The sequence below is a fragment of the Empidonax traillii genome, unplaced genomic scaffold, assembly GCF_003031625.1.
Source record: "Empidonax traillii isolate 1590-97213 ecotype Southwest subspecies unplaced genomic scaffold, ASM303162v1 scaffold194:size798623, whole genome shotgun sequence".
NCBI classification, from domain to species: Eukaryota; Metazoa; Chordata; class Aves; order Passeriformes; family Tyrannidae; genus Empidonax; species Empidonax traillii.
In genome coordinates this window covers 648,460-675,199 of record NW_020955387.1, presented here as the reverse complement: position 1 = coordinate 675,199, position 26,740 = coordinate 648,460, and the positions used below count along the sequence as shown (strand labels likewise).

General features: G+C 42.3%; 2 protein-coding genes across 12 annotated transcripts in view; both read right to left on the bottom strand.

Moving 5' to 3' along the window:
• Positions 1-12,798, bottom strand: part of MAP3K15 (mitogen-activated protein kinase kinase kinase 15) — an 81,858-nt gene extending 69,060 nt beyond the window's left edge. Inside the window, exon 1 of one of the 4 annotated variants that reach the window (XM_027886736.1) lies at positions 12,377-12,798. In XM_027886736.1, coding sequence (XP_027742537.1) covers positions 12,377-12,692 — 316 coding nt within the window. In that variant the 5' untranslated portion in view covers positions 12,693-12,798. The remainder of the gene's footprint in view (positions 1-12,376) is intronic. The other 3 variants (XM_027886735.1, XM_027886738.1, XM_027886737.1) reach the window with 3 other exon arrangements.
• Positions 12,799-25,347: 12,549 nt separating this feature from the next.
• Positions 25,348-26,740, bottom strand: part of SH3KBP1 (SH3 domain containing kinase binding protein 1) — a 216,311-nt gene continuing 214,918 nt past the window's right edge. For 6 of the 8 annotated variants that reach the window (XM_027886741.1, XM_027886744.1, XM_027886739.1 and 3 more), the window contains one exon: positions 25,749-26,413. In XM_027886741.1, the coding sequence (XP_027742542.1) occupies positions 26,372-26,413 (42 nt within the window). In that variant the 3' untranslated portion in view covers positions 25,749-26,371. Of the gene's footprint in view, positions 26,414-26,740 lie in introns of all 8 variants that reach the window. The other 2 variants (XM_027886743.1, XR_003571543.1) reach the window with 2 other exon arrangements.

Genomic DNA, 26,740 nt, shown 5'->3' with positions numbered 1-26,740 from the left:
GGGATGCCTCACCACAAATTCACAGAATTGTTTGAGTTGGAAGGGATCTTAAAGATCATCTTGTTTCAACCCCTTGAACGTTGATCGAAGTCCCCTCCAACCTGGCTTTGAACACTTCCAGGGATGGGGCATCCACAACCTCTCTGGGTAACCTGTTCTACTATCTCACTGCCCTCACAGTAAAGAATGTCTTCCTTATATCTAATCTAAACTTGCCCTCTTTCAGTTTAAAGCCATTCCCCCTTGTTCTATCACTACAGGCCCTTGTAGGAAGTCCCTCTCCAGCTTTCTTGTACCCTTTAGGTACTGAAAGGCTGCTAGAAAGTCTCCCCAGAGCCTTCTCTTCTCCAGGCTGAACAGCCCTAACTCCTTCAGCATGTTGTCACGGGAGAGATGCTCCAGCGCTCTGATTATCTTCCTGGTCCTCCTCTGGACTCACTCCAACTGGTCCACGTCCTTCCTACGCTGGAGGCCCCAGAGCTGCAGGTGGAGCCTCTTCATAGCAAAGTAGAGCGGGAGAATCACTTCCCCAGACCTGCTGGCCACGTTGCTTTTGATGGAGGTCATGTCAAGCTTCTCATTCACCAACATTTTTCCTCAGCACTGCTCTCAGTCCATTCTCTGCCCAGCCTTTATTTGTATGTAGATAAGTCTGAAGCTGTCACAATACGGATTCCAGCAGGGATGCTGACGATATCTCAGTGTAAGCACTCAATGGTGTATTTTTCCTCTTTGTTTTTTTCCTTGTAAATTTAACTCCGCAAATACTGTTTTGAGGCTGATTTCTTGCAACCTTATATTTATCATTCAGTAGAACCTGCAGCTGAATTTTCTACACAAATCAGCAGTTTGAGTACTTTCTTTGTCCAAAGTCCCAAATAGACTTTATGAAATCTCTGTCACTTCCTGATGAAGTATCCTTTTCCCTTTATTTTAGGGAAAGACCAAAGTCAGATTTAGGAATGATCAGCAAAGAATAAAAACAAAACTCAGAAAAAAAAAAAAAAAAGGGACTGCAGAAGCACTGAGCATTTTTATTAATGTGCAAGTGTTTCTACTAAGATGCAATGTGGAAAAAAAAAGAAATACATTAATGACTGCAGTGAAATTTTCAGATGGCAAGCAGCTTCTAAGAAAATGTTTTGGAAATTTGTTTTATCAGGTCATCCATATGCTGCACAGAGTCTTGATGCATTTTGGTGCACATGGGCTGTGTACCTTCAGTGTGTATCAGCAGAATCTTCCCATCTCTTCTGCCACTGCCTGATTTCACTAGCCTTCATTCAAAAATTAAGTTCTTATAATCACAGCAATGGTATTAGCCACTTGATGTAATCCTTTTAGATTTCAGGAGAGATTTCTATACTGTCTCTCATAGTATCCTTCGGGACAAGATGTCCAGCATACAACCAGAGGCATTAGAGAGTAAAAAAAATTTAAAAAAGAATCAAGCATTCTTTTGTGCCTTCATTGCAAACCAGAAACTCAAAGCAGTTTCTGGCTTTCCCAAAACAATATGAAGACTTACCTAGTAGTGTTATTATAATAAGCAAAAAATTAAGTTTATCAGTTCCAAAACTTCATTATCATGAAAACAAAAAATTAATCTCAAACATTTCCAGACATTCACTCTAATTTGGATACTTTCTTCACCTGACAACAACCCATAACTTGTCAGCTGTCTAAAGCACCATAAACAGCAGCAGTAGGAATGGGCAGAATACCTGGCTTAGAGGACGGTAATCATGTCCTCAAACTGGGTTTAAAAAGACTGAAGCATGTCAAGCATCCATGTACAAAGAAAACATCTGAAACAATATCACAGTTGCACAAAAGGCAGAGCTGATGCTGATAAAAGCCGACAGTTACTGTGTGAAACAGGATTGTGCACACAGAAGCTCTGCTAAGTAAGGCAGCCTAGTGCCAAACAGTAATGCCATTGTAAACACTGGTTTTTCTCCTGCAAATTTTTATTACTGACTAAGATTAGTGCAACGGAGATGACTGGTCTAGCACTGTTAGAAAGAAACAGGCAGATAGAATGCAGCCTTGTACTGCAGAATTAAAAAAATAATTAATAATTAAAAAAAATGTCTTTCTTCAACTGTTGTGAGGGAAAGGCAGCAACAGGAGAGTTCATGCAGGTAATCTCACCAAAATTATTATAGGCAGATATATTTCTGCAATAGAAAAAACCTACAGCCTTTATGTGATTGCTAAGGCAAAGGCACTTGAATCAATGTAATTTTTTGTGGCTGAGCTAGCTATTAAATAGTTGTAGCAAATTTAAAGGTGAACAGGAGAGAGGACAGCAATCAAGTGGCAAGTAGTTCACTATCCTGAGTTTATAGAAGTAACTCCCCTGTTTATTTTCCCCACAATCAGTTTTATAGAATCTAGCACTGTTTTTGACAGCCTTGGAGGCATCAGAGTACCACAATTCATGGAAAGCACTGCTGGCACCAACAGGAAAATGAAGAACTTTGGAGAAAGTTTATTATCATGCTGATTTACATGGGAGTTTGTTTGTTTTCCAGAACCAACACATTTTTTGCATAGATTTCAAAAGCTTTAGGTATCATGCAAACAACACATTTCAAATTGTTGAGAGGTCCATGACCATCAGTTGAGCTACAGTTCTGTGCATAAAAACATGTTTTTCTAAACAGAGGAAAAAACACAAAAGGCAGAGAATCCAGACATTTCCTTCCATAATTTGATACAAAATGAAACAAAAAAGATTATACTGAAACAGTAAAAAAAGTACTTCATGATGATTCTCTTTGTGTTTTACTTTAAAGATGTATTGAAGACTTTATGAACACAATTTAAGCACAGAAGCAGTACATACTACAGTAGACACAACTGTATGTGCACAAGTCCAGCTATGATAAACTGGAACACTTTCCTTACTACTGGATTTGGCAATACCATCCCAATGGGCAGAAAGCTAGGGACATCATCTTAACATGTCATTACAGTTCTGGATTTGTTTCTGTCACCAGAGCCTGTTCTAGTCAAAGAAAGATTATACTAACCAAAACTGGGACCATGTACTTTCAATGTAATAAAAGCTGGTGTACATTTTTTAAAGTTCTGAATCCCATTTATCCTTGAGGTCTAAGGCATAACTGTTGTTGAACTACTGATGTAGAAGTTTAAATGCTTGTGTTATTACCAAATAATATCTGAAAAGTTTTAGTTCTACCCCCTTGAACACCGCACCATAATCATTTACATTCTCAGGCTGAATACTACAAAGGATAAAAAACGTAAGCATGGTTTATCACGACATAGCAATCCAATACAATTACGTGTCAGAATTCACGTTCCAGCTTTGGGTTCCACCTTGCAGACTACAGTGATGCAACTTTTGCTCCTGGCATGCCTCTATAGCCAGCCCAACCTCCCGGGAAAAGGTGACCTCTTGCAGCACTCCTGAGAGAAAGGAGAGGTTAGATGAGCTCACACTGTGAGACACGTTTGACCTCTGGGCTGGCAGTTGAATCACCCTGACCTCAGCAGACATACTACGCTGTTTATAGCAGGCCTGTGCCAGGGAGCAGGATAAAGCAACAGTTGCAATCCCCCTCTCTTGGCTCAGCCTCAGGCACTCAAATCGCCGTTCAAAGGTATCCTGAGGCTAAAGCAATTCACATCCCTGCTGAACTGCAAGGCAAACAGAGCCTACCACGTTTGCGGATTTCACCTGCCAGCAGCAAACACTGAAGTCCTCCTAAGAAAGACCCCACACCCATCTCAGCTGCCAAAGTTCAGCTACATCACATCACCACAGTGCGGAACGAAGCAGCAGCCTGGCCCACCAACCACCACTGCAGCTGCTCCTCCACATGCACCGAGGTAGCAGCATGCCCTGAGTACCACCTGAACACAGGTTTGCAGCCAGCGAGTTCAAACTGGAGGCCCCTGACAATGACAAACGTAGTCTTCGCACACATCCTGCATGAACAGTCCCACCCCCCCTCCCTTTCTGCACTCCTTGATGGCAATGAGATTTGTCCTGGCATAGGAACACCATGTGAGTATTGCAGGAGGGACTGTCTGGACGCATGATGAATGCACTTCAGAGATGGGGCAGCCCAGATGTTTGGGACTGACTTTGGTGCACACTGGATATAAAACGCTGCTGGAGATGGGAGCCAACTGGTCTCCCAGTGTTGCAAGCACTTCCAGGCAAAGCCCCTTCCCAGCACAGACATCTGCCGGGTATGTCCAACCTGAAGATGAGGATAGGTGAGTAAAAAGCACTAAGATCCCATCACATGTGGAAATAAAATTCTAAAGTAGCTACATAGGTGCTTTGTTGCTTTTGTAACTGTGAATTCAGGAAGGCCAGAGTAACCCTATATTTTTCTAGCCAAACCTGCTTACATTATAAGCCTTTAGACATAAACCAAATCTGAGACTAAGTGGACCTAGCCACACCTAGACTTCTCTGAGTAGTTTAGAAAGCAAGGGGGTTTCACTGAAGCTTATGACTCAACTGGAGGGACGATGACCTGATCATACTATAATCTGCTGTAAAAGATGATAGAGCTGTTACATTAGAAACTGCACTGGCAATATTAATATACTGACTTAGCAATAAACCTAATAATTACCATTCACATAATCACTGTATCCTACTTCTGGCACTTGGCCAAGAGCCTTCTCTTCACTACTTTGCTACAAGTCAATCTTTAGGAAGCCAAAAAAGTCTTGAGTTCTCAACCAAGTTTGCACCAAGTTCTTACACCTCAGAAGAGCTTTACCTCAAACTCCTACATCTGCAAACCACGAACATTAGTTACTTTTTAACTAGAGAGTACATGCAAGTGTAATTTGACAATTAACAAAACACATGATTACACTGATAAAAGCAGAGTATGACTGCAGAATGTAATATGAGCTACTGCATATCTACCATAATTAGTCTATTTTATGGGAGGATGGAAATGAAAGCAATGTAATTAACCCACACAAGCAAACAGTTCCTTTTCTTTTTTTCCTTTAACCTAATTTTGTGACTTTGGGTCTAAGAGAAACAATTCTTAAACCAATGAAGAATATGCTACACACAGCAGAGCGAGACTGAACCAGCACGCAATCACTGCAAAGGAGATCAGTGGCCAGGCTCCCACACAAGCAGCCTCCGTGCCCACCCTGGCTGACCCAAGCCTGTCAGCCTCATGTACAGCTTCTTTTCAGCAGTTCTCTGATGTCACGGAGAGTAAATTTGAAATACCACAAGAAAGAACCAGAGATCTCTTGCCAACATCTCATGGTCAAATGGCATAATACATTCCTTCAGAGCGACTCAGGAACTATAAAGAAAAATATATTTGTATAGAATTCTTAAGCTAAAGAAAAAAAGTGAGGTTTAGAATTCATTGACTAGTATGTATAGCCAGCACGTTTTTTTCCTCCCATCAGAGGGAAAAACATTTTCAGAACATTTACTCATGTAAAAAATTTCACAAAATGCTGCAAGTTTAACTTTCAAAAAAAACATTTAAACAATATCTAAAAAACCAACCAACCAACCAACCAAACCTAACCCACTTTAACTGCAGTGTTTTCAAGGGCTGTAAGTGCACCAACAATTGGTCTTCAGAATAAAGGTAGTTCAAGACAGATGCAGTTTTTCCTCTCTTCAGAATAACCCTAAATGTTCAATTCATCGAAATAATTTGTAATGACTGTAATGGGTGTAAAAGCCTTTAGGTCTATTTAGTGAGAATCAATAAGATTGTTAATAATATAGAGAAAAACATTGCTTGCAGAGTAACTTAAAACAGAAACAAAATTTTCATGCAAACAAGTTTATGCACAGGAAAGAACATGGGAAAAAAACACCACCTGCATTCTTTTTCTTTTTCCTTTACCCCAAAATCATGGCACAGAAATGAGTCACTTCATATAGACCGTATGTGCACACATCCATTATCTCAGCTTGGAACAACGGAAGTCCAAATTTGCATGGCTTGCACCAGATTTTTAGAGAGGCAAACAACTTCATTCAAAGCTTCATTAAAAGGTAGGACTCGTACTGGGCTTGGATTGTCAACATGTCTTTTCATATGACCCATATGACAAGCAAAAAGAGAAGTTGGTTCCAAAAGGAGAACAAAACAGAATCTCTGCTAGAGAATCAAGGTATATTTCTCTGCCCAAGTAGAGCCTGGAACAGAGAATGGATACTGAGAACAGCCCTGAGGAGAAAGACTTGGGGCGTTGTTTGATAAGTATGATATGACCCAACAATGTGTGCCTGCAGCCCAGGAAGCCAACCATGAGCTGCACCAAATGCAGGGTGGCCAGCAGGTCAAGAGAGGGCATTCTCCCTCCCTACTCCACTCTTGTGAGACTCCAGCTGGAGTGCTGCATTCAGCTCTGGGGCTTCCAGCGTAAGAAAGGTAGGAACCCATTGGACAAGTTCAAGAAGAGGACAATGAAGATGATTACAGGGCTGGAGCCTCTTGCATGAAGACAGGCTGAGACGGTTGGAGCTGTTCAGCCTGGAGAAGGCTTCTAGCAGCCTTCTAGTACCTAAAGGAGGACTACAGGAGAGCTGGAGAGGGACATTTTACAAGAGCCTGTAGTGATAGAACAAGGGGGAATGGCTTCAAACTGAGAGAGGACAGGTTTGGATTAGATATTAGGAGGAAATTCTTTATTGTGAGGGTGGTGAAGCACTGAAAACAGGCTGCCCAGAGAGGTTGTGGATGCCCCATCCTTGGAAGTGTTCAAAGCCAGGCTGGGCTAGGCTTTGGGCAACCTGGTCTAGTGGAAGGTGTCCCTGCCCATGGCAAGTGGGTTGAAACAAAGTTCAACAAGAGAAAATGCTGTATTTTGAACCTGGGTTGGGGCAACCCTGGATGTACGGACAGATTGGGGAATGAGATGGTGGAAAGCAGCATCTTGGAAAGGGACCTGGGGTTCCCAGTTGAACATGAGTCAGCAGTGCCCTGGCAGCCAGGAGGGCCAATCGTGTCCTGGGGGGCATCAGGCAAAGCATCACCAGCTGGATGAGGGGGGAAAATGTCCTGCTCTGCTCTGCACTGGGGCTGCCTCACCTTGAATATTGTGTGCAGGTTTGGTCACTGCAATATAAAAAAAGATACAAAGCTATTAGAAGGTGTCCAAAGGAGGGCAATGAAGATGGTGAAGGGCCTTGAGGGGAAGCTGTGTGGGGAGTGGCTGAGGTCACTTGGTCTGTTCAGATTGGAGGAGACTGAGGGGAGACCTCATCCCAGTTTACTACTTCCTCATGAGGGAAAGAGGAAGGACAGACACTGATCTCTTCTCTGTGGTGACAGTGACAGGACCCAAGGGAATGGCCTGAAGTTGTGTCAGGGGAGGTTTAGGTTGGATATCAGAAAAAGGTTCTTCACCCAGAGGGTGGTTGGGCACTGGAATAGGCTCCTCAGGGAAGTGGTCACAGCTCCAAGCCTGAGGGAGTCCAAGAAGCCTTCAGATGATACTCTCAGGCACATGGTGAGACCCTTGGGGATGGTCCTGTGCAGAGCCAGGAGTTGGGACTCAACAATCCTTGTGGGTCCCTTCCAACTCAGCGTGTTCTGTGAGATGATCTTTAAGGTCCCTTCCAATCCAAGCCGTTTTATGATTCTATGACAGTAACATCTAGATTTGATGGATTGCATCAGCCTCATTACCGTCATTTAAAACTGGCATATAAAAGGTTTACAATACTGGTATATTACAAGGTCCTGTTATCAAAATATTTGGTTTGATGGTACAGTGCAGAGTGTTGCTGGAGACACCTGTAGTCACTTTACATATAGTACCATGCAGAGATAAAAGATCAGGTCCCAACAGCTCTGCTGTTGTATTAAAGCAGCACAATATCCAAGCCAGTCAGCCTTGGCCTCTCAGCTACCACCTTCTTGTTTCTGAAGGTGGCTGATTTGCTTCTCTTCATATTTCTGTATTCTGGGGTATATACATCTTTTGAGATTTAAAGCAAATACTCCCCTCGCCATTGAGCCAGTTGTAGGGGAAAAGAAAAGAAAGAAAAAAGTTTAAGTATTCCCCAGAAAAACAAAAAACCCTGCCTGCTGAGGTAAGTATGAGAGACCCTTAACCCCTTCCCTACTGCTCACTGTCACACCCAGGGGCAAAGATAAAGTGCAGCAGGAAGCTCTGTTGAAGTTTAAATTGTTATTGCCCTCAACTATCACTTTCACCTTCCCGTCAGAGATTACAATCCCTGTGGCACAGCCAGCAAGCGAAGCACGTGCCTCCAGCTGAGCTACCCTGGTTACCAAGCTGTGCATTATCCTGACCTAGAGACAAGGGTTTAACTGCACCCTGACACACTAAGCCTTTGGGCTGAAGAAGCTGAAGCATCCCTGCCAATTCTGAAGCAGGGACACTGGCCTTCTGAGGACAGAGAGCTTCAGGGCAGGCAGCTGGGTACAGGCAACAATGATTCATTCCCCCAGCGGGTGCCAGAGCCTGAAAATTAGGATCCAGCATATACATTTCCTCCTTCCCGTTTCATGGTATAGCATGAAGAAGAGGAGTTTCAGGGACAAGAAATGAGGGTTATGTTAAGAGTGGTTCAACTATGGTAGATAAGTAAGGAAGATCCACATTTCAGTCTCTGTCTGGGCTCTCTCCCAAGTCTAACACTGGCTCTGAGTGAAGATGGGGCTGCAGAGACACATACCAATGAATTTTTCAGCTGCCTTATAATGCAGGAAACTGGTTAGACAATTTGGTATACAGCAAAACAACAGAGACACACTTCAAAATATTCCACTATACTCACAAATTAGCTGAGACAGTTTCCTGGATTGTCAGAGGAACACTCATTTTTCTCATGCCAATATTTAGCTTCATTCCTCAGTGTAACACTCTCTTTCTAGCTCGTGTTCCTTTCAGTTGATTTTCATCCTGGTGACTTCAGTGACTGCAGTCATCTCTAAATGCTCTGGTCAAATATTCAAAGAAACATTCCAAGCCTGAAAACAGAGTGCTGTACATCCCTCATGAGGGAAAAGGATGATCAGCTACAGAAACAGGATTTCTTAATCTAAAATGGAAACACCCAAAACGTGTATAACTGTACTTTGCACACTCCTTCACTTCAACACAGTAGCCAAACCCTGTGGCACTTCAGGCAATATGCCCAGATAAAGTTTTGGGTTGACAATGAACAGCTACATCTTTTTCTATCTACCAGCAGATACCTTTCTATCTGCCTTTCCAGAGGTACAGGTCAGACATTTGACTCTGACATCACATTTGCTGTCGTAGTACGTCCAGAGCAGGAAGATCCTTTGCAGCTATGAACCATTCTACCTGTAACATCACTAGCCAAGTCACACTCGCCTTTTCACTGTTTCTTAAACTGTTCATGAATGCACCACACTGCCTGTAGTTTGATTTTCTGCATGGGACAATTCTGAAGAATTTAAAAACCCTCAGTTAGCTCCTAGGTTTCCTTTTCCTAAGGAAAATACTTTATTTTGTGCAAAAAAGCTTCAAATGAATGCCCAGTATCTGTGGTTACAGTCTACAAATATTGCTTATTCTCTTCCCAGAGATACAATCAATGTATGCAAGCATCCTTGCTGCTTCTCCATTAGGTAGAGACCATCACCACTTCAGCATAACACGGTAGATGGTTAAGGTTCCACTACTAAACCAAGAGATGGTTACAGGTATCTTTTAGAAATCCCCCACCCTTATTACAAAGCAAGAGGACATTCTTCTTAAGGTTCTGCCCCTGATATACAGAAAGTAAATATATAATATAATAGATATCTTCAGTGTGGGAAACATCTGCTCAATATCTTGCACAGGTAGTAATAAAACATTAGATTTTTTTTCTTTTTAAAGTAAACACACGGTAATTTCCTAACACAAAGTTCATCAGCAGCCATTGGACTGCTCATATTAAAACTCATTCTTAATGCTGTTCTTCGTTAAGAACTGAATAGATGCCAACAGTCCCAACCCAACACATATTCTGGAAAAAGAATATGGTAACAATGAATTGCATCTATAAACCAGAGAAATTAAAAATTACTAATTTTCAAAGATTTAAGAGATCGCAAAGTAGTAGATGAAGAATGTTGTATATAAACAAAAAATGATGAGATTTGGCAATTTTGGATAATAGCTTGACTTGTATTCAAAAGCATGAGGCAGGGATAACCCACCAGTAAAGAATACAGAGTAAGAAAACAAGAAGGGCGTAACAAAAATTCTCAGGAAATAATAACAGATCATTCTACATAAAATGAGAACCGAAAAAAAAAGAGGAAGAACTTTAGAACCCACAGGGACACTTCAACTCAATGGCTCAGCATAAAAAATATTCTAAGTTTAAATTTTAGAAATATAAAGGTTCTGGCTGAGTAGTTCTCAGATCACCGATCTGCAAAGTAAGAACAAAATAGGTACAAAAAATGCTGAAGCTAGAAGAGCTACTTATTAAAATATTAAAACAACAGAAGAGTAAAATAAATACTCTAATAAAATAATGGTGTTTTTTTACATTAATAATGTTTGCATTTTCAGGGTGACATTGCACTTAATGGCAGATAACTGGGACCCCTGACAATACAGTAATGCTAAAATACTGCTAATGTATTAAGCATGGTTTTCAGAAAAGTATATACAGTCAACTAAATCTTTCTGCTTTTGACAGCTTGAAGGTCTGGTTGATAAAGATGACTCACGCTAGTACACTCGAGTTTCTCTTAGCACCGGTAACTTATCATTAAAGGATGCTTTGACCAAAAAGTTTGACAAATAAAGGCATACATTACACAAATTAAAAAGCCGTCCCCCTGGTTGATCTCCAGATGTTGGTACTAGAAAGAAATCCACATTAACACTACTTTTACTGGTCTCCCTTGGAACAATTCCTGGCTGGTGACTATTCAATTTTAATGGACACTAAAAATTATATAAAGTACTTGCTGACCAAACCTGGGTATGTGTTGCAGGAGTATCCAGAAACAAGGCACTTTACTATTACAAAGTGATATTAATCACTGATAAAATTATCTTGGTCCTACAAGATGACTTGAATGCAAAAGTCTGTGAAGTTAGGCCACATTTCCAGAAAAGAGGTACTCTGGAATGCAGCAGGAAAACATTTTGAATAACTGTCTCAAGCTCTCAGTACAATGCAGAGCAGGTGTGTGCACAATACATTAATAGGACTCCTAGTAGAAACATTCAAATAATTTTGTATTGATGAGTACACTATTATGCTTACCTTCAGAAGGGCCACAAAAATACTGGAGATGTACAATGAAATTGCTAGTTCACGTTTGTGTACGAAGACACACCTGTCAATCTTGCTAGCACATATAACAAAAACACTTGACTGGGAAGTTAAAAAACAATGACAACAAAACATGTAAGATAATTCCTCAATATTTGGAGCACTTACCAGGATGAAATGAACTTTTAATTACGTGAGAGCTTAAAATAAGATTACAGTTTTAAGAAGTATTCTTTAACACATCTCATGAGCAAAACAAAGTTGTTCTTGTGAAAGATGGACATCAGCATGGACTTAACAGTACTCTCCCTCTTTGAAATCTGTGAATTCCCCTATTTCCTAATGCCTGCTCATTCAGATAGGAGAAAAAGTCTGCATGTCAGCAACACGTTCACATACCTTGATTAGTCTTAATAATACCTATTGAGTCAGGGGCTTCCTCTGCTTGCTTAAAAAGCTCACAGTTCTCTGCCATAGTGCCCAAGCAGCCACATGATTCTGAGTGGAGAAGGGATAGCAGCTTTCTTTTGAACCATCCAACACCAGTGACCAGCTGGAGCCAGAACTAATGTGGCAATACCCACAAGTCTTCCTCAGGGCCCTTGTTCAAAGAAATATTGGATCACTCTGTTCATGGCCACATACAAGCTAATTTCACTGTCCACATCTGGAGTGAGAGGGGTGAACAAGAAGCCTCTGGCCTGTCTTCATGAGATGTCTCACTAAGGTCCCAGCCAGGCTGGGCAAACCACAGCAGCAACAGCTGCTACTCCTTTAGGCTCGGTTGGTGCTGCAGGATCCGCAGTCCTGCCGGAGCTACACACTGTGGGGACTCAAAGGGCTGGAAAGGCTTGAACTTTTTCCTCACACCTCCTTCTCCTCTTCCATGTGCTGGGCACATTACCTGAGAATCCCTTGGCACACGTTTCCCTGCCTCCACACCCCTTAAGAGGCCCCTTCACAGTCTTTTATTCGCCCCATTCCCCCCTCTTCTCTGGCCTCTGTGGCACCTTTACCGACCCTTTCCCAGCCGGGCCGGCAGCGTCCCTGCACCGCCCGGGCAGGTGGCACCGTGTCCCGCCTCAGCTCAGCCCGGCCCAGCCCGCTCACCCGCGTCGTAGAAGGCGTCCAGCACCGCCGTCTCCCCGAAGTCCAGCTCCCCGAAGTTGACCGTGCTGAGCTGGGCTCCCTCGGCCTCGCATGCCCGCAGGAGGCACAGCCGCGCCCCGGCCTCGGGGCTCCGCGCCCCGTTGCCCGCCTTGGGCGGGTCGTTCAGCACATACACGGCCCGCAGGCAGCGCGGCCGCGGGGCCGCCGCCCCCACCTCCACCGCCTCCGCCTCGGCCGGCCCGGCCGCCGCCAGCTCCGGCTCCGCGCAGGGGGGCGCCGGCTCCGCGGCCGCGCTGCCGCCCGCGGGGCTCTCCATAGCGGCGTCGAGGGACGAGAGGAGCGGGGCGGCTGCCGGCAGGTGCTCAGGCGGGGCCGCGTCCCATCGCAAACAGCTGGGCAAACTCCGGGCGAGGCGGCTCCCTCCTCCTGCCGGCCCTTCTGCCCGCGGCCGGGCGGCGCAGTGCCCCGGCGGGCGGGCACGGGCACGGGGCGAGGCGAAGTAAGGTGAAGGCGGCCGGAGCGGTGCGGGGCTGGGCGCCGCCCTCCCCGGCCGGGACAGCCCGGGGGACGGGACAGCCCAGGGGAGCCCGGCTCCACCCCGCCGTGCCTTCCCGGGACAACTCGCCCCGCTTCCTTCCGCGACCGCGGCGGCACCGGGAAGAAACCACCGCCGTCGGGGCGATCGCGACTCCTTTATTACTTCCCTTCCCCGCCCCTCGCCGGGCAGCGCCTCCGCGCACCGCCCGCGGCTCCGCTGCCTCGGGAGCAAAGGCAATTGCTGCCCGTCTGTCTTTCTTCCCTCTACTCGCTCCTTCGCAGAATTTTTTTTTTTTTTTAATCTGACTCTCCTTTCCCTGTTGTTTACGCGCCTTTGACCCGAGACGGATTGTGTCAGAAGTTTGGGTAATGGTTCATCCTTAAATTCCTTCTCTTTTTCTTTTATTATTTCCCGCGATCGCGACAAAATCGGCTCTTAGTAACTCTGTGGCAACTCCTGGGTTATTTACAAGGAAAAAATTAATTTTAATTTCCTGACACGTTTTTCTTATTAGATGCACTGATGATGGCGGCCTGGGGTTTGGCATCGCTGCTGGGCCAGCCACTGATGCGTGTGGCAGGAGAAAGTGAAGGGCTGGCTCCGCCTGGACAACTTCCCAACTCGGCCCTGGACCTCGGCTGTCAAAAGGACAGAGGTACACCCTATGGAGACCACGGCCCAGTGGCGATCAAAGGAACAGTGGAAAAGTGCAGTCCTCCAGCAAGTTTGTATTTGAAGCACTAAACACGTCTGGAAAGCTTTTTCATCTCGTTTTTCACTCACAGTGACAGAACAGGTTTTAAACAAACAGCATCTTCACCTTCTGCTTCAGTGTGGCTCCTTGTGGCTATCTGAGATAATTTTACCACGTGCTGTAATCATAGAAACCTAGAATTTTTAAGGTTGGAAGAGACCTCTAATATCATCGAATACAACTGTTAACCCAGGACCGCCGTGTTCACCACTAAACCGTATCCCCAAGTGCCACATCCACACCTGAACACCTCCATCCGCTATCAGGAGCAGTCTATTCGAATGCCTGGTCATCCTCTCAGTGAAGTAATACAACAGAAGCAACAACCAAAGGGTTACAGCAGAGTATTTTCCTCTCTAGGCATGTGGCTGTTTGGGACTAAAATAAATTTACTGACAGAATATGAGAAATTAATTCTGTGGGCTTCATCTTAATTGTAATTTGCTTACAACTTAGCATGAATGGGCCCGGCACAAAATAGGTATGGGAACTATAAATGAGGTCTCTTTGTTAGCACGGCTGGCACAGCAGGGGAGCAAACACAAACACACTGGATACCTTCAGATAAGGGCTGAGACCCCCAAGGCTGCCCCAGTCTGGGAGATATGAGGAGTTAATGGGCTGCCCAGGGGCCATGGAGAAAGCACCCCATGAGGTGCTGGAAGATCCCAGACCATAAATCTCCACTGGACCAACAGGCACCCCTGGGCACGTGAAGATCCTGTGCACAGACTGAGGGAGTACAATGGCCCAGGTATTTCTTTATTCAGAGTCCCTCTCTGGAGGCACCCACCTGAAGAGATCTTCCTTGTTCCTGGCAAATTTCCTCTTTAGGCAACAGTAAGACTTTTTATATGACAACTCTAACTCTATTAGCCTTGATCCAGTAATGTACCAATTAGCTGATGTAACAGTAGAAAAATCGAAATGTGCATTTAGAAGGTACCCAGTGTGCACATTGAGCCTCTGACCAACAAAAAGCACTGGCACATAAATTTATAATCCTCCCCAGTACAAATTCTGCTTTGTATTTTTTGAATTATAAGAAGGTTTGGTTGGATAGCTGGTATTAAAGACTGAAATGAAAAGTACAGTGCTGGTGAAGCCAAGGGATTATTTGCACAGGAAAGTGTTTATCTTACTCAGGAACATTCTTGGGCTTTTAGCAACAAACATGTAAAAAACCAAATTGCAGTGTAACATATTCAGAATAATAGATGTATGGTGTGATGCTTTATGTAATTGTGAAAATTGTTTAAGTGGAACAAAAATGTAGGCTGGAATTGCTTAGCGAGATGCCACTGAGACATAATAAGCCTTTTGTGCCTTCTAGAGATTATAAAAATTTAGTTTGTTGTATATCTAAGACATGTCTTCAGGTTTCATTTTGCAGTTTTTAATATTTGGTACGTTCTAAATTGCTTGCTGAGAGGTTTCTCTCTAGGTCTTGAAAGAGTGATAGTCTCTTAGTAAATACTTCACGTGATTATAATTAAGAAAATGATATCCCCTTTTCTTAATTCTATTCAGTCATCTTCCAAACAGGATTCTCACTATTCCTTGGGCATTTCTCCTAAGAAGTTATCATTGATTTTCAGTAGTTTAACCTGGTGCAGCTTGTTCAGAGTTTGTATGCTTGCTTTGAAGCTAGAAACAAGGAGCACTTTCAAATGAAGAAGCTTCATTTTTATAGGCTGTGACTGTGTCTTCAGAAACTGTGGTTCAGTGCTGGTATGCCTGACATTTCTACTGAGCAACAGTATCTTCAGGTCTTGCAAGTCACCTGAGTGAGAATAAATGAGAGATTCATGCTTTGGGATATTTGAACTGTTTCTCTGCAAACCAAAAAAATGTTAAATGTAGAAGAAAAAAAAAAAAAGCTAAGTCATGCAACACTCTTTCCTCTTTTTGGAAAAGTGGTCCAGTATAAGGTCCAGGTTATAAGAAGAGCCACTCTGCCCCCAGAGTTGCCCACTCAAAGGTCCAGGCCACAAGTGAATATTGAGCTTTCATACACCTTTTCATGACCTTCTGCCTTTGCACAGAACCCAGCCTAACAAAACTGAGCACAATCCAAGAAGTCAACATTTGCTTTTATTGAGTAACCTAAACATGATGCCACGATTTTCTCAATCAGCACTTTGCACCTGTCAAATCCATTTAGTGCAGAATATTAATTACCACTTCTCCAAAGAAAATAGATGTCCTTGAAACCACCTTTTTTTTTTTTTTTTTTTCCCATTTTGCAAATCCCTGGGCAGCAGCAGCTGTTTCTCTAGACATAACTGGGCTAATGAGAAGCGAGGCCATCCTTTATTTCCCAGGGCTACAAAATTTTGATTCAAACTGTACATTTATATCCAGTTTGACTCCATGGGCAGATATGCCACCTTTTCCCCTGATGCATATATAGATAGCTACAGCATACCGTAGCTAGTGTTAAAAATGTCAGGCTGCAATTTCATTGCTCTCTAACATTTTCAGCTCTAAAGAGGCTCCTCCCATTTTATGCAGTGTCAGAGAAAGCCAAGACCTCTTGGTTCAGGTAAATACCAAATAAACCAGAAGACACCTAGGTCCATGGGGAACCTGCAGATTTGAGCTGTTCTTCCAAAGCAAATCCACCTTCCCGTGCCCTGTCAGTGTATCCTGAAGGCTGACCACCAGCACAGTGTCCTGGGCATCCATCACACCTGGTGTAGAGGTGGCCAAGAATCTATCCCTGGGTACTTGGTACTGACCAGCTTCAGACACAAACACAACCTGAGCCACGGCCACATCTCCCTGGCCCTCGTGTCCCATCAGAGCCCAGAGCTGGGGAGAGGCCGCAGCATCCTGTACAGACTTCCCCAAGGAGCACCATCAGGGCAACAGCTGCCTTGCATGAACATGCATCCAAAAAGCCTGAACTCTGTATCCTAGATGTGAGATTTTTTTTTTTTTATTCTGTATTGTGAATAGCAGGTATTAGGGAAAATATTTTGATGCTCAAATTCTTTTCTGGCAAGCCACTGTACCAACCTGCTGTGAGGTAATGCAGTTTGTAGTGTTTAAACTATTTAAAGCAAACATTTTGTTAATGGACTTCTTGGTATTACTGCTGCTAATGTGCTACCCCATTTATTTCCATTCACAGTGAGCAGGTCTCCAGATAACCATAGAGATCCTGCTGTCATGTGATGAGGAGGAAAATAGTTAATTTCTTTACTGAACAGAAAGATAATTTTTTTTTTAAACTATGGATCCAGAAAAAATATATTTTAATTTTCAAGGTCATTATGTAAAACTTTACTAGAATTTAAATAAAATGCTGTGAATTCTCCCTAAGAATAATTCTTCTTAATAAACTGCTTGGTTTTGTTCAAAAGCAAAAATATTAACTCTGTTCAGTGGAATCTAAGCAACAGGGGTAATTCTTGAAGAAAAACTTTATGAAGATGACTTAAAAATGCTTTTAAATGCTTTAAAAGTTGACTTGCAGCAAAGCAAACCTCTTTTGCAAGGGGGAAACTTGGGTGTCTCAGAGTCACAGGAAGTCCAAATACCTTGGCCACCAGATCCCTGATGTAACTGGGTTCAGAGAGCTCAGGGATTCCTCTTGCTTGTCTTTCAGTGGACAGCATAAGACCTCACAAGCTCATTTGGCCTGACAAAGAATGAAGGCAAAGAAAGCAACTGCTGGGTCAAAGAATGCGATCCCCAGCCCAGTTTCTGTTCAGAGCCACTGTTTTGCACAGGGAAGCCCATTGCACACGGCATCTGCTCGTCACTACCCCTTGCAAATGAAGGACACAGTGACATCTTGTGTGATGTACAAGGTTAGTCAAAGGGGGATCGTTCTCTTCCTTTGTTTTCCACCTGCCTTGGAGGATGATGGTTTTATAAATAAGCTCTGTGTGCTCACAAGTACACAGAGCAAAATGTAATCAACTTCAAAATTGGCTTTAATTCCAAATTCCTAATCTCTTTAGTTTTCAGCACATCAAGCACGCTAATCAAAAGTCCTTGCCTTTGGATTTTGAGTAGTTATATGACAAGTTTTTGGGAGCATGGGTGATTAAAGAGTGCAAGCTAGCAGTGAAAAAATACTGCAGGTCTTCTCAATAGCTTCCAAAAACCAAGAATTTCACTTATAGATGAGTGCATGCATTTCAAATAAGGAAAGAAACTAAACCAACAAACCACCAGTGAATATCACAGCAAAGAGGAGGATAAGAACAACTCCCAACCTTTCTTGAACCTCTATCAATGCAGAGAGCTCATTCTTTCAATATAACTCAAGTTCTGCAAAATAGTCTTTAATCAATTAGTCAAACAGAAAATTACATATTTCCAGTTTTCAATACATTTAAAATAACTTACAGTTTATATTTCAGGTTGGAGAAGACCAAGCCAGACCCCCATCCAGAAAGACCTCCCCTAGATCCTGAAAATTCTGAATACCTACTAAGATGACTAATTTTAGAGAAAACCTCAAGAAAACCCAGGGAAATAAAAAACTTTCAACTTAGGAGGATAGAGTCCTTATCCAACTGCCTATATAATACTGAACTTTAGTATTCAATACTATATTTTAATACTTGACAATATTAGCCCTAGATTTCTTCACTCATACAGCATCTTGACATGATGAATTTTTTCTCTTTTGCAGTCCTAAACCTAACAAATTGCTTGGGTTACATCTCTCTCCAATTTAGCAGTTCCTAGGGTGAAAAATAAACACTTCCTTGAGGAATGAGAATCAGCTTCAAGAGATACGGTTTAAAATGTTTGCATGGGCAGAAGATTAAATATTTTTATTGGGCCTTTATTAATTTTCCCTTTTTTCTGCTTGATTAAAGTATCTTTGACTTCTTTATGTGTCATTGCTCAGTGGTTTTACTGCAGATTTTATTGCTGTTTTAAAACGAGATTGTCACTTTTAGCCTTTCTCAAGTTGTTTCTCACTGAAGAAATATTCATGATAAGGGCCACCTGAGTTTTCACTTTTACTCCAGTTAAGGAGACCTTTTCTGTCTACTGATTAATGAAAGGCCAGCAAAATTGTGACTAAAGACAACATAGTTATGCATGCATATTGTACAAACAGTGGAGAGGACTAGAATATGTGGTTCATTTTTGTTCACATTTAGGTGATTTTCATATTGCTGTAGATGCAGATACATGAGCATACATGGGGCTTAGAAGCTTAGCAAAAGCAAATCTGTCAGTGCTGCTTGAAAGCCTTTTAAATATCTGTGATCACAATGGTTTTGCTGTTACCACTTGAGACTGTGAGCAAAGGACTCCTGAAGAGGCAAGAACTGCTTTGAAGTGACAAATAAAAAACCCTTCATCTGTTATATCAATGCTCACTTTTGTTATAGGTACTAATGAAAGCTTCTTATATTTAAGCAAATAGGGCATTTTAGTACAACTTCAATAAGAATTTTTCAGTTGCACCTGCATTTCTTCTTCAAGAAATTGCAGCATTATTAAATATGAGCTTGATATGCAAAAGAAGAAATCTACCAATGTTGAAAATAGGGGCTTTCTTGTTTAAAAACAAAATCAATAAGTGATCCACATTCATAAACTAGCAGTGTGAGAAGTCATGTGAGAAGCAGGCAGTAATTGGTAAGAGCACCTCTAAGGCACCTTGTGAGACAGAGAGCAACATCAGCCTTTCTCAAAACCTCTGGCAACTATTTTCTCTGCTTGCATGGTGCCCAGGCTGCCCAGGCTTTGTATGTGTGAGATTATTAGCACTGGGTCTGACTTTAATATTTGAGTTTGGCTAGGCAAAGTTCTCAGTACTTTTACTGATGGTACCTGAATGTACATAATGCCACGCACCAACTTACAGCTGGTCCTGAAGGTCTCCTGGTTACACAGTGAGACCTAGGTGTGAGCCAGACACTTTGTCTTCTCTGCTTTGTCAACTTATTCTACATTTATTCTTTGCTAGAGGAGTGTCACATGCTTGAGGCCATTTAAGCTGCTGCCAAATAACACACCACTCCCATACAGTTAGAAAATGTTATGGCCGGATACACTGTCACTCAAATGCAGTCCTTTTCAGCCATCTATCTGCCAGTATGATAGGAATCATTCCAGAAGGGTTTTACAATGCCATAAGCAAGACCTTCAGCCCATCCCTGTATCGGATCACATTCCTGTTAAAGTTCTGAAGAGTTTCTTCCTGCACTTAACAGTGAAAAGCAAGTTAAATAATAACCCACTTCCTGTTCTAGTTATAGACACCTAGAAAGCACCAAGCATTCCTGACCTTTTCATTGGAACTAATACATGGTTTGCTAATGACCTTATAATAGAAACATTTACCTCTTCTTTTGATTTGGGAAATTCCAAATGACAGCTATTTGAAGAAAAGAGTTGAGCTGATGGTAGCAGTAAGTTTTCCAGAAGCAGTAGTAAAAGGTAATGCTTTTTGTTACCTGACAGCCTTGTTTTCTCTAGAAGTTTAAATCCAGTTGCAAAACTGTGAATTATTTCAGTATTGCTCTGGAGTGTTCTCAGCTGTTCACACAGCAACAAAAAGTGGAATATAAGGTCAGTACTTTGTCACGTGTAGGACAAACATCAGGTACTCTTTCTTACATCCCCAAGTGAAAAGACCAACAAGCTGCAGATTTCCATATGGCACACACACACTGCTGCAGCATAAAGCCAACTTGAGAAGCATCCCCATTTGCTTTCTGTTTTACAGAGGCACAGCAACATCTCAGTCCAGCCTACAGTGACATCAGCCAGAGCCTGCAGAAGGCAACCAGCTTACCTGAGCAGCATTTGCACCTTCGCATGGGCAGAGGTGGGGGGCTGCACCCTTAGTAGGGCAGCCCCCTCCTCTGTGTCACAGGGGTACTAGGACATACATTTCTAGAGCAGGAAGGTGTCAGATTCAGGATAAGAGAAAGCTTAGAGCCTGAGATTGCTGCCTTTTAAACTTAAGCAGGGAAAGGCTGAGGAAGTATAAGGCTTGAGTCAGGGGACTTGTGAGTGAAAATAGGAGTGGAAGAACTCAGGCTTACCCCAGACTTGCACCCAGCTGGAGAGAGTGCATTGGTGACATTTAGGAGCTCTGAATCAGCACTTTAACTGAATCAGCCTTGTTGACTTTAATATATCTTAATTAGTCCAAGTCTAATATTGAAGGTTGTAGTTATTGCAGTAATGTGAGATCCTTCTTGTGTTAAGAGCGTCCCAAGCACAGATTGCAGAGTTGTATTTCTGAAGTGAGCAGGCTCTTCAGGTTAGAGCATCAGAAGTTTTCTGTTCCCCTGAGATCAATGACACGTGCCAGGCACAACTGTGTAATCACAGCACAAACATCCTGAACCTCTCATGAGAGACATGCCATCCATTAATGAGGTAGCTTTCTCCAGCCAGCACTGCTTTTGCTGGGGTCTCAAAATTTACATATTTCCCCCTGCTTTGCACTTTTATTTCCCAAATAGCTGCATCTGTGCTTCCAGCTGGGCTCGGTAAATTTGGCTTTTTGAATCCAGAGTAGCCAAATTATCCAGCAGCAATTTCCATGCAGGTGCAACTACTTTTCTACTTATCCTCCCTTAGCTGTTGCTCTCTTTTTTGGTGCTTTGTGTTAGGAGAAAGAAGATGGTGCACAGATTGCATGACTTTGCTTTCTCCTCTACTTGTGCCCTTCACAATGAAAACCATCCCCAGAAGGGGGTAAACCCAGGCAATGGGTCACTTTGTAGCAGGGACAGCTGCCCAGTTTAATTTTCACCAGCTCTAAGAAGTGCTTTCGTAAAATCCCAAACTATTCATTGCTGTTATCTGAGGAGGTGAAGAGCAGCCTGATGGGCCCCTTTGCAGAAGTGTGTTTGCTGTTTGCTGGCTGGGATGAAGCACACCGGGCAGAGCTTGTACTGAGGAAAAGGATCTCCCACAGCACGTGAAAATGCTGGGTCTGGACTCAGCGAAGTGAACAGGTTTTACTAGAGATAGTTTTGAGAACAGATACTTCTTTAATGCTCTGATATTCTAAACTGCTTTTGAAGCCTCATTCTTATCTAATTTGCTTTGGTGTTCTAATTTTCAAGTTTTTTTTTCCTCCAGGAGAAACAGCCTATTACAAGTTTTAAGATCATACTGATAAATACCAATTTTGTTTTCCTATGACTATAATGATCTACATTCTCCAGTTGCTTTTCCTACCTGAAAAAAAAGATAAGAGAGTTTGAAGCCTTCTTATCTGAGATTGGTAGGCCCTACCTCCCTCTTGTAACCTTTACAATGTGTCAGCACAATTATTTTCATGGATCTAGAGATTTGTCTAGAATTATAGTTAATTATCTTACTAAAATACACTAATCACTCCAGTTTGCATGGTAGCAATTCAACAAAATTAATTTGAATCTTAAATTTTTCATCCTCCAGTGCTAACACATTTAAAAATATGATTGAATTTCTAATACTTTAAATAAAAATTCACAGGAGCATTAAGCCATTTTGTTAGTTCAGCTGTTTGCACTCCAGACCCCCACACTGTCCAGCAGTGGAACTGTGAGTAACAGGGGCAACTCAGCTGTATCACTGGTTCAAGAGAAGCCTGACTGTGGCAGCACAAAGAAACCATCTGTTCCTGATACTGCCACTGCTTTACACTCACTACCTGCAAAATTTGTGTCTGCTTGGTATTGGAAATTGTCTTTTAATTTAAAAGATGTAACACCAAACAAGAACGCGGTGAGTGGGTCCAAATAACCTTTCTTACCTGAGTCGGAAGCAGAGGGGAGGATGGCCCAAGCTGGTGGGCACCAAGGCTGCTTATCCCCTGGCAGCACACACAGCACTGCAGCTTCCTGATGGCACTGAAATAGTGGTTTTTGCTTTCTCAGTTGCTCTATTCCAGGCTGGCAAGTGCTGGCACCCCCTAACCTGCATGACTGAGGACCTAAAGAAGTTGATTATTTTCCAAAGGCAGGGAATGACTGAAGTGGAGGGGCCACTGCAGGAGGAGGGAAGCAGCTGCAGGAAGCTGTGAGTGAACGGGCCAGGTCACACACAGGCAGCTGCTAATTCCAGGCCAGCTCAAGAGGTCAACTGAGGCCAAAGGTGCCAAGCAAAATCTAATTTCTGGCTGAAGAGTATTAATAACCATGGATACAAGTATCCAATGTTTAGTGGGAAGAGTTCAGCTCCACCTCTTCTGGCTTTTTTTAACCTAAGAATTGCCATGAACTGAAGTCAATGCTGTCCGTGCCAAAGCCTATGGGAATTGCAGTTTCCCAGCAGCACTACCACCCCCACACGGCTGAAAAGCCTCCTCAATGAAGACCTAGTAAGGCGGTTGCTTGTTTCTACTTTTAGGCAACATTCCTGCCTTCTTTTCAAATGACAGCCCTCCTGCATGAAGAGTATTTTCTCTCTCACCAGCAGAGAGAGAACTTTCCTCATCAATGCACCTCTGTCCCGTTTCCAGCTCCAGGATCCTTATTGAGGGAAGAAGCAGATACTGGAGACTTCACACCTCTTCCTGGCCCTGCAGGGACTGCTGACAGGGAAGGTGTAACCCCGCAGCCTGCAGTGGCTGCCCCTGCAGCAGCACAGCCTGGACAGAGCAGGGCCTGCTCGCATCCACAAAGATGTGAGATGATGCTGTAACTTCAGCAGAGCATGAATTTCTGAGGGTGTTTTGTCACTCTCTCACCTTGCTTCATCTGGCTATCGCAGAGGATATTTTGGATATTTTACACACAGAGTAGCTCACCAAACTGATGGCATATAGTTATGTTCAGTCCTCTGACCTGCTGGCATAACAAAAGATTCATCTGAACCTTTTGCTCATTCACAATGGAATTAATAACAAAACCACAGAAGATGAAATTTAAGTAATAGAACTTCAAAAAATTTCTACATGGAAACAAGACGGTAAACGTTCAAAGTGTTTTTTAAGTGCTATGATTGCACAGAAATATTTGCTCCATTTAGAGTTCAAAGAACAACAAAAAGAGAACATAACATTGTTTTCTTAATAACCTAAAAATGTTCCAAATCAAGAATACGGATATTATCATCCAAAGAGATGAGCCCAATGTTTCACACCTGACTTCTACACATGAACAGAAGTCTGCCACAAGACTGGTGTGTGCACGTTAATGAAAAGTAATTTTACACAACTCTCAAACAATATTTAATTATTTTCACAACAAAATCACTTTGTAGCTCACCAGTGTTTTGTTTTTCTTTAAATATAAACCCAAACACTTTTAAAAGCAGCAGTTCATGTCCATGCATTTAATGCATATTTGACATTCTTTAAAAAGGGAAAATCCATGTGTTATGTGAAATACTTTCTATTATAGTAACGAAATCCAGGCAAGAAGAGCTTGTATTTCTGAAAACTCTCTTCTCCCAGAATAACCAACTTGCAAAACTGAGCATTTTCACAAAAACTTATTTAACTGTCTTTTACAAAGCATGACATGTTGAACTTCTAACTTGGATTTATAAAATGACAAGTTATCTCATCAGGAGGAAAAAAAAATTATAATCTGATATATGGAAACTCAGTTCCAAATTCAGACTTTCATTTGCAAAAAATTGAACATTTCTGAGATGTCTCTGATACTTCTGAGGTACAGCTCAGGAAGCAATACTTTATTTACCGCAGATTCAATAGTTTATCTCTTTCCAGGGATGCAACTGGGAATCCAGAGAGCTGTTAATTTCTGGATAAATGTTGCAAATGGATGACTACAAAACCAAACAGAATTCTTACTCCTTATCCTCTCATTTCCTCTTGTTCTCCTAACTTCACAAAAACCTTGAAAGTAACGTAGGAATCTTTATTGCTAGAAAGCTACGGTGGGACTCTCATTCTTTGTACAAAAATATTTTAATATATTTAGAAATGTTACATAAGAGCATTTCAGTGATAAAATATTTTATTAGTGCTTCTGTTTGAGTACATTGAGCAATGTATTGTGACTTTAAAAGAAGTTCCCAAGTTTCCCTATTTGATCTTTTCGTTTCAGACACCACTGTTACAACAGAAGCAGATACTCTGGAAGAGAAAATCATCCCAGCAGTGAGGTTCTGTGTTGCCAGTTGAGACCCATAAAGCAAGATTCGAGTATAGTGGAGTGTGTATTTTATATATCTATGCATATAAAAAGGATTATGGGAACTCTGCCAACCATATGTGAATGTGAACAGCCAACTGCATACCACGCCTCACCCAGCTCCTGGCAAGCAGGGAGGTTAGTGTTGATACAGGATGTGCTGCTGGAGCCAGCTCGAGCATTTGGTGAGGCGACAAATAGATCCTCTGTGTGGGGGTTTTTTTTGTCACTCTGAAAGCACCACCAACATCAATCACCCACTCACTTCATGCTATGCAAAAATATCCATTATTTAAACACTGTGTATAAACTCCAAAGAGATTGCTGACAAGGTATGAGATATTCCGTGGCTAGTTAAGTGCACGTGAAACCGCAACCAGAAAACTGGGAGACCTTATTTTGAAAGGATGAAAGTAAACAGAGAAACTGGAAGAAATGAAGTAATCATCACGTTCAACAAAATATTGAGAAGAAAGTCCTGCTGCAAAAAACAGGACTCTGAGGTGTATCATTCTATAAGTGTACAATATAATGGAGCAAACAATACCACATAAACAGCAAATGAAACAGTGCCACACGACAGAGAACCTTGTGCATGAAATAATACAAGTTTTTATTCATGTTTTATAGCTTACTTTTATTTATTTTTGCTTTAATAATGCATATTCTGTTCACTCTGTGCAAAACTGGGGACAGAGGCGGGTGTTTAAATCATCTAATGAAAATCAAGCGGAGATGAACATTCAGGCTGAGGGAGAGGCCTATCCAAACCAGGAAAGCTAAAAAGCCACAGCTGCTCAAGACAAAGCTGCTCTCAGCTGCGCCCTTTTGTCCTGCCATCTCGCACAAACCCGGCCCTACTGACCGAGCAGCTGTACACGGGGAAGTGACCTCCGCCGGACACCGGGGACAGGAGTCGTTGTGGTAGCTACATTAGGGAGACCTGGCCTCGACCGGCTCCAGTCAGTGTGTGGCAAAGAAAGGCACAAATCATTGCAAAGACCAGACTTCTGTTGGTTTGTTTCCTTCTTGTAAATACATTACTGTACACAATGCAAGTTTAAGTCGTAGGGGATTCGGGGACATAAAATTGCATATTTAACAGAACTTAAAACCGTAACAAAAAGTAGGCTGTTCTATCTCGAAGCAAAAATAAACCCTCCAGCCCCAACATTAACATTCATTCCTGGCTATATGCAGTACAAACATTTTAAAATCTGTGACAAAAGACAATTAAAAACCAAAAGTCAAAATCATAAAGCTTGTAAACAGATAATCTGAGATACACTTTATTTATGGAAAAATATCATCAAAATAGTACCACTATGGACTAAACTGCCTGAGTTTTCATTTCACCTAGGATCTTGAAGTAGAGAACCTTTAGCACAAGAAGATCAATTTCAGTCACAACTAGTGCTGCACAGCACAGCTTTGGGTGGAAATCTTGTCCTCGTTGGTATTTTTGTTGTGCTATCAAAAACTGTTGTGCTAATCCTTCAAATAAAGGGATGTTGAGGCAATTCTTAAATCATTTGGCACGAAGTTATTTTGGCTGGGGCATAAATTTGAGTCTCAGTCATGAAGAATAATGCAACATTCCACCTATCAAGTATTCATTTTGATTGAAGAGCTTTTTTTATGTCATTAACTTCCATCTGAAAGCAAACAGAAAAATAGTATTTGTGATTAAATTAGATGCTTCAGCAAACTAAGGCACAGTCGGTGCCACTTGAAAGCATATGTTCCATCATGTCCACAGATGTCAAGTATGGGTTTTATACTACTCTTATTTCCATGGATTTCATAAATTGAGGTGTCCTTCTCAGCTGCCTAAGATGACCACTCATGGCTTCCTCCCCGCAGAGCCTGACAAGTATAGTCACTGAATGTAAAGCAAGACCTTTCAATCCCTTCAAATTACAACTTTTACAAGCCACTTAAAATTACTTGCAGAATGAGCATTGTGTCTACGCTGCATTTAG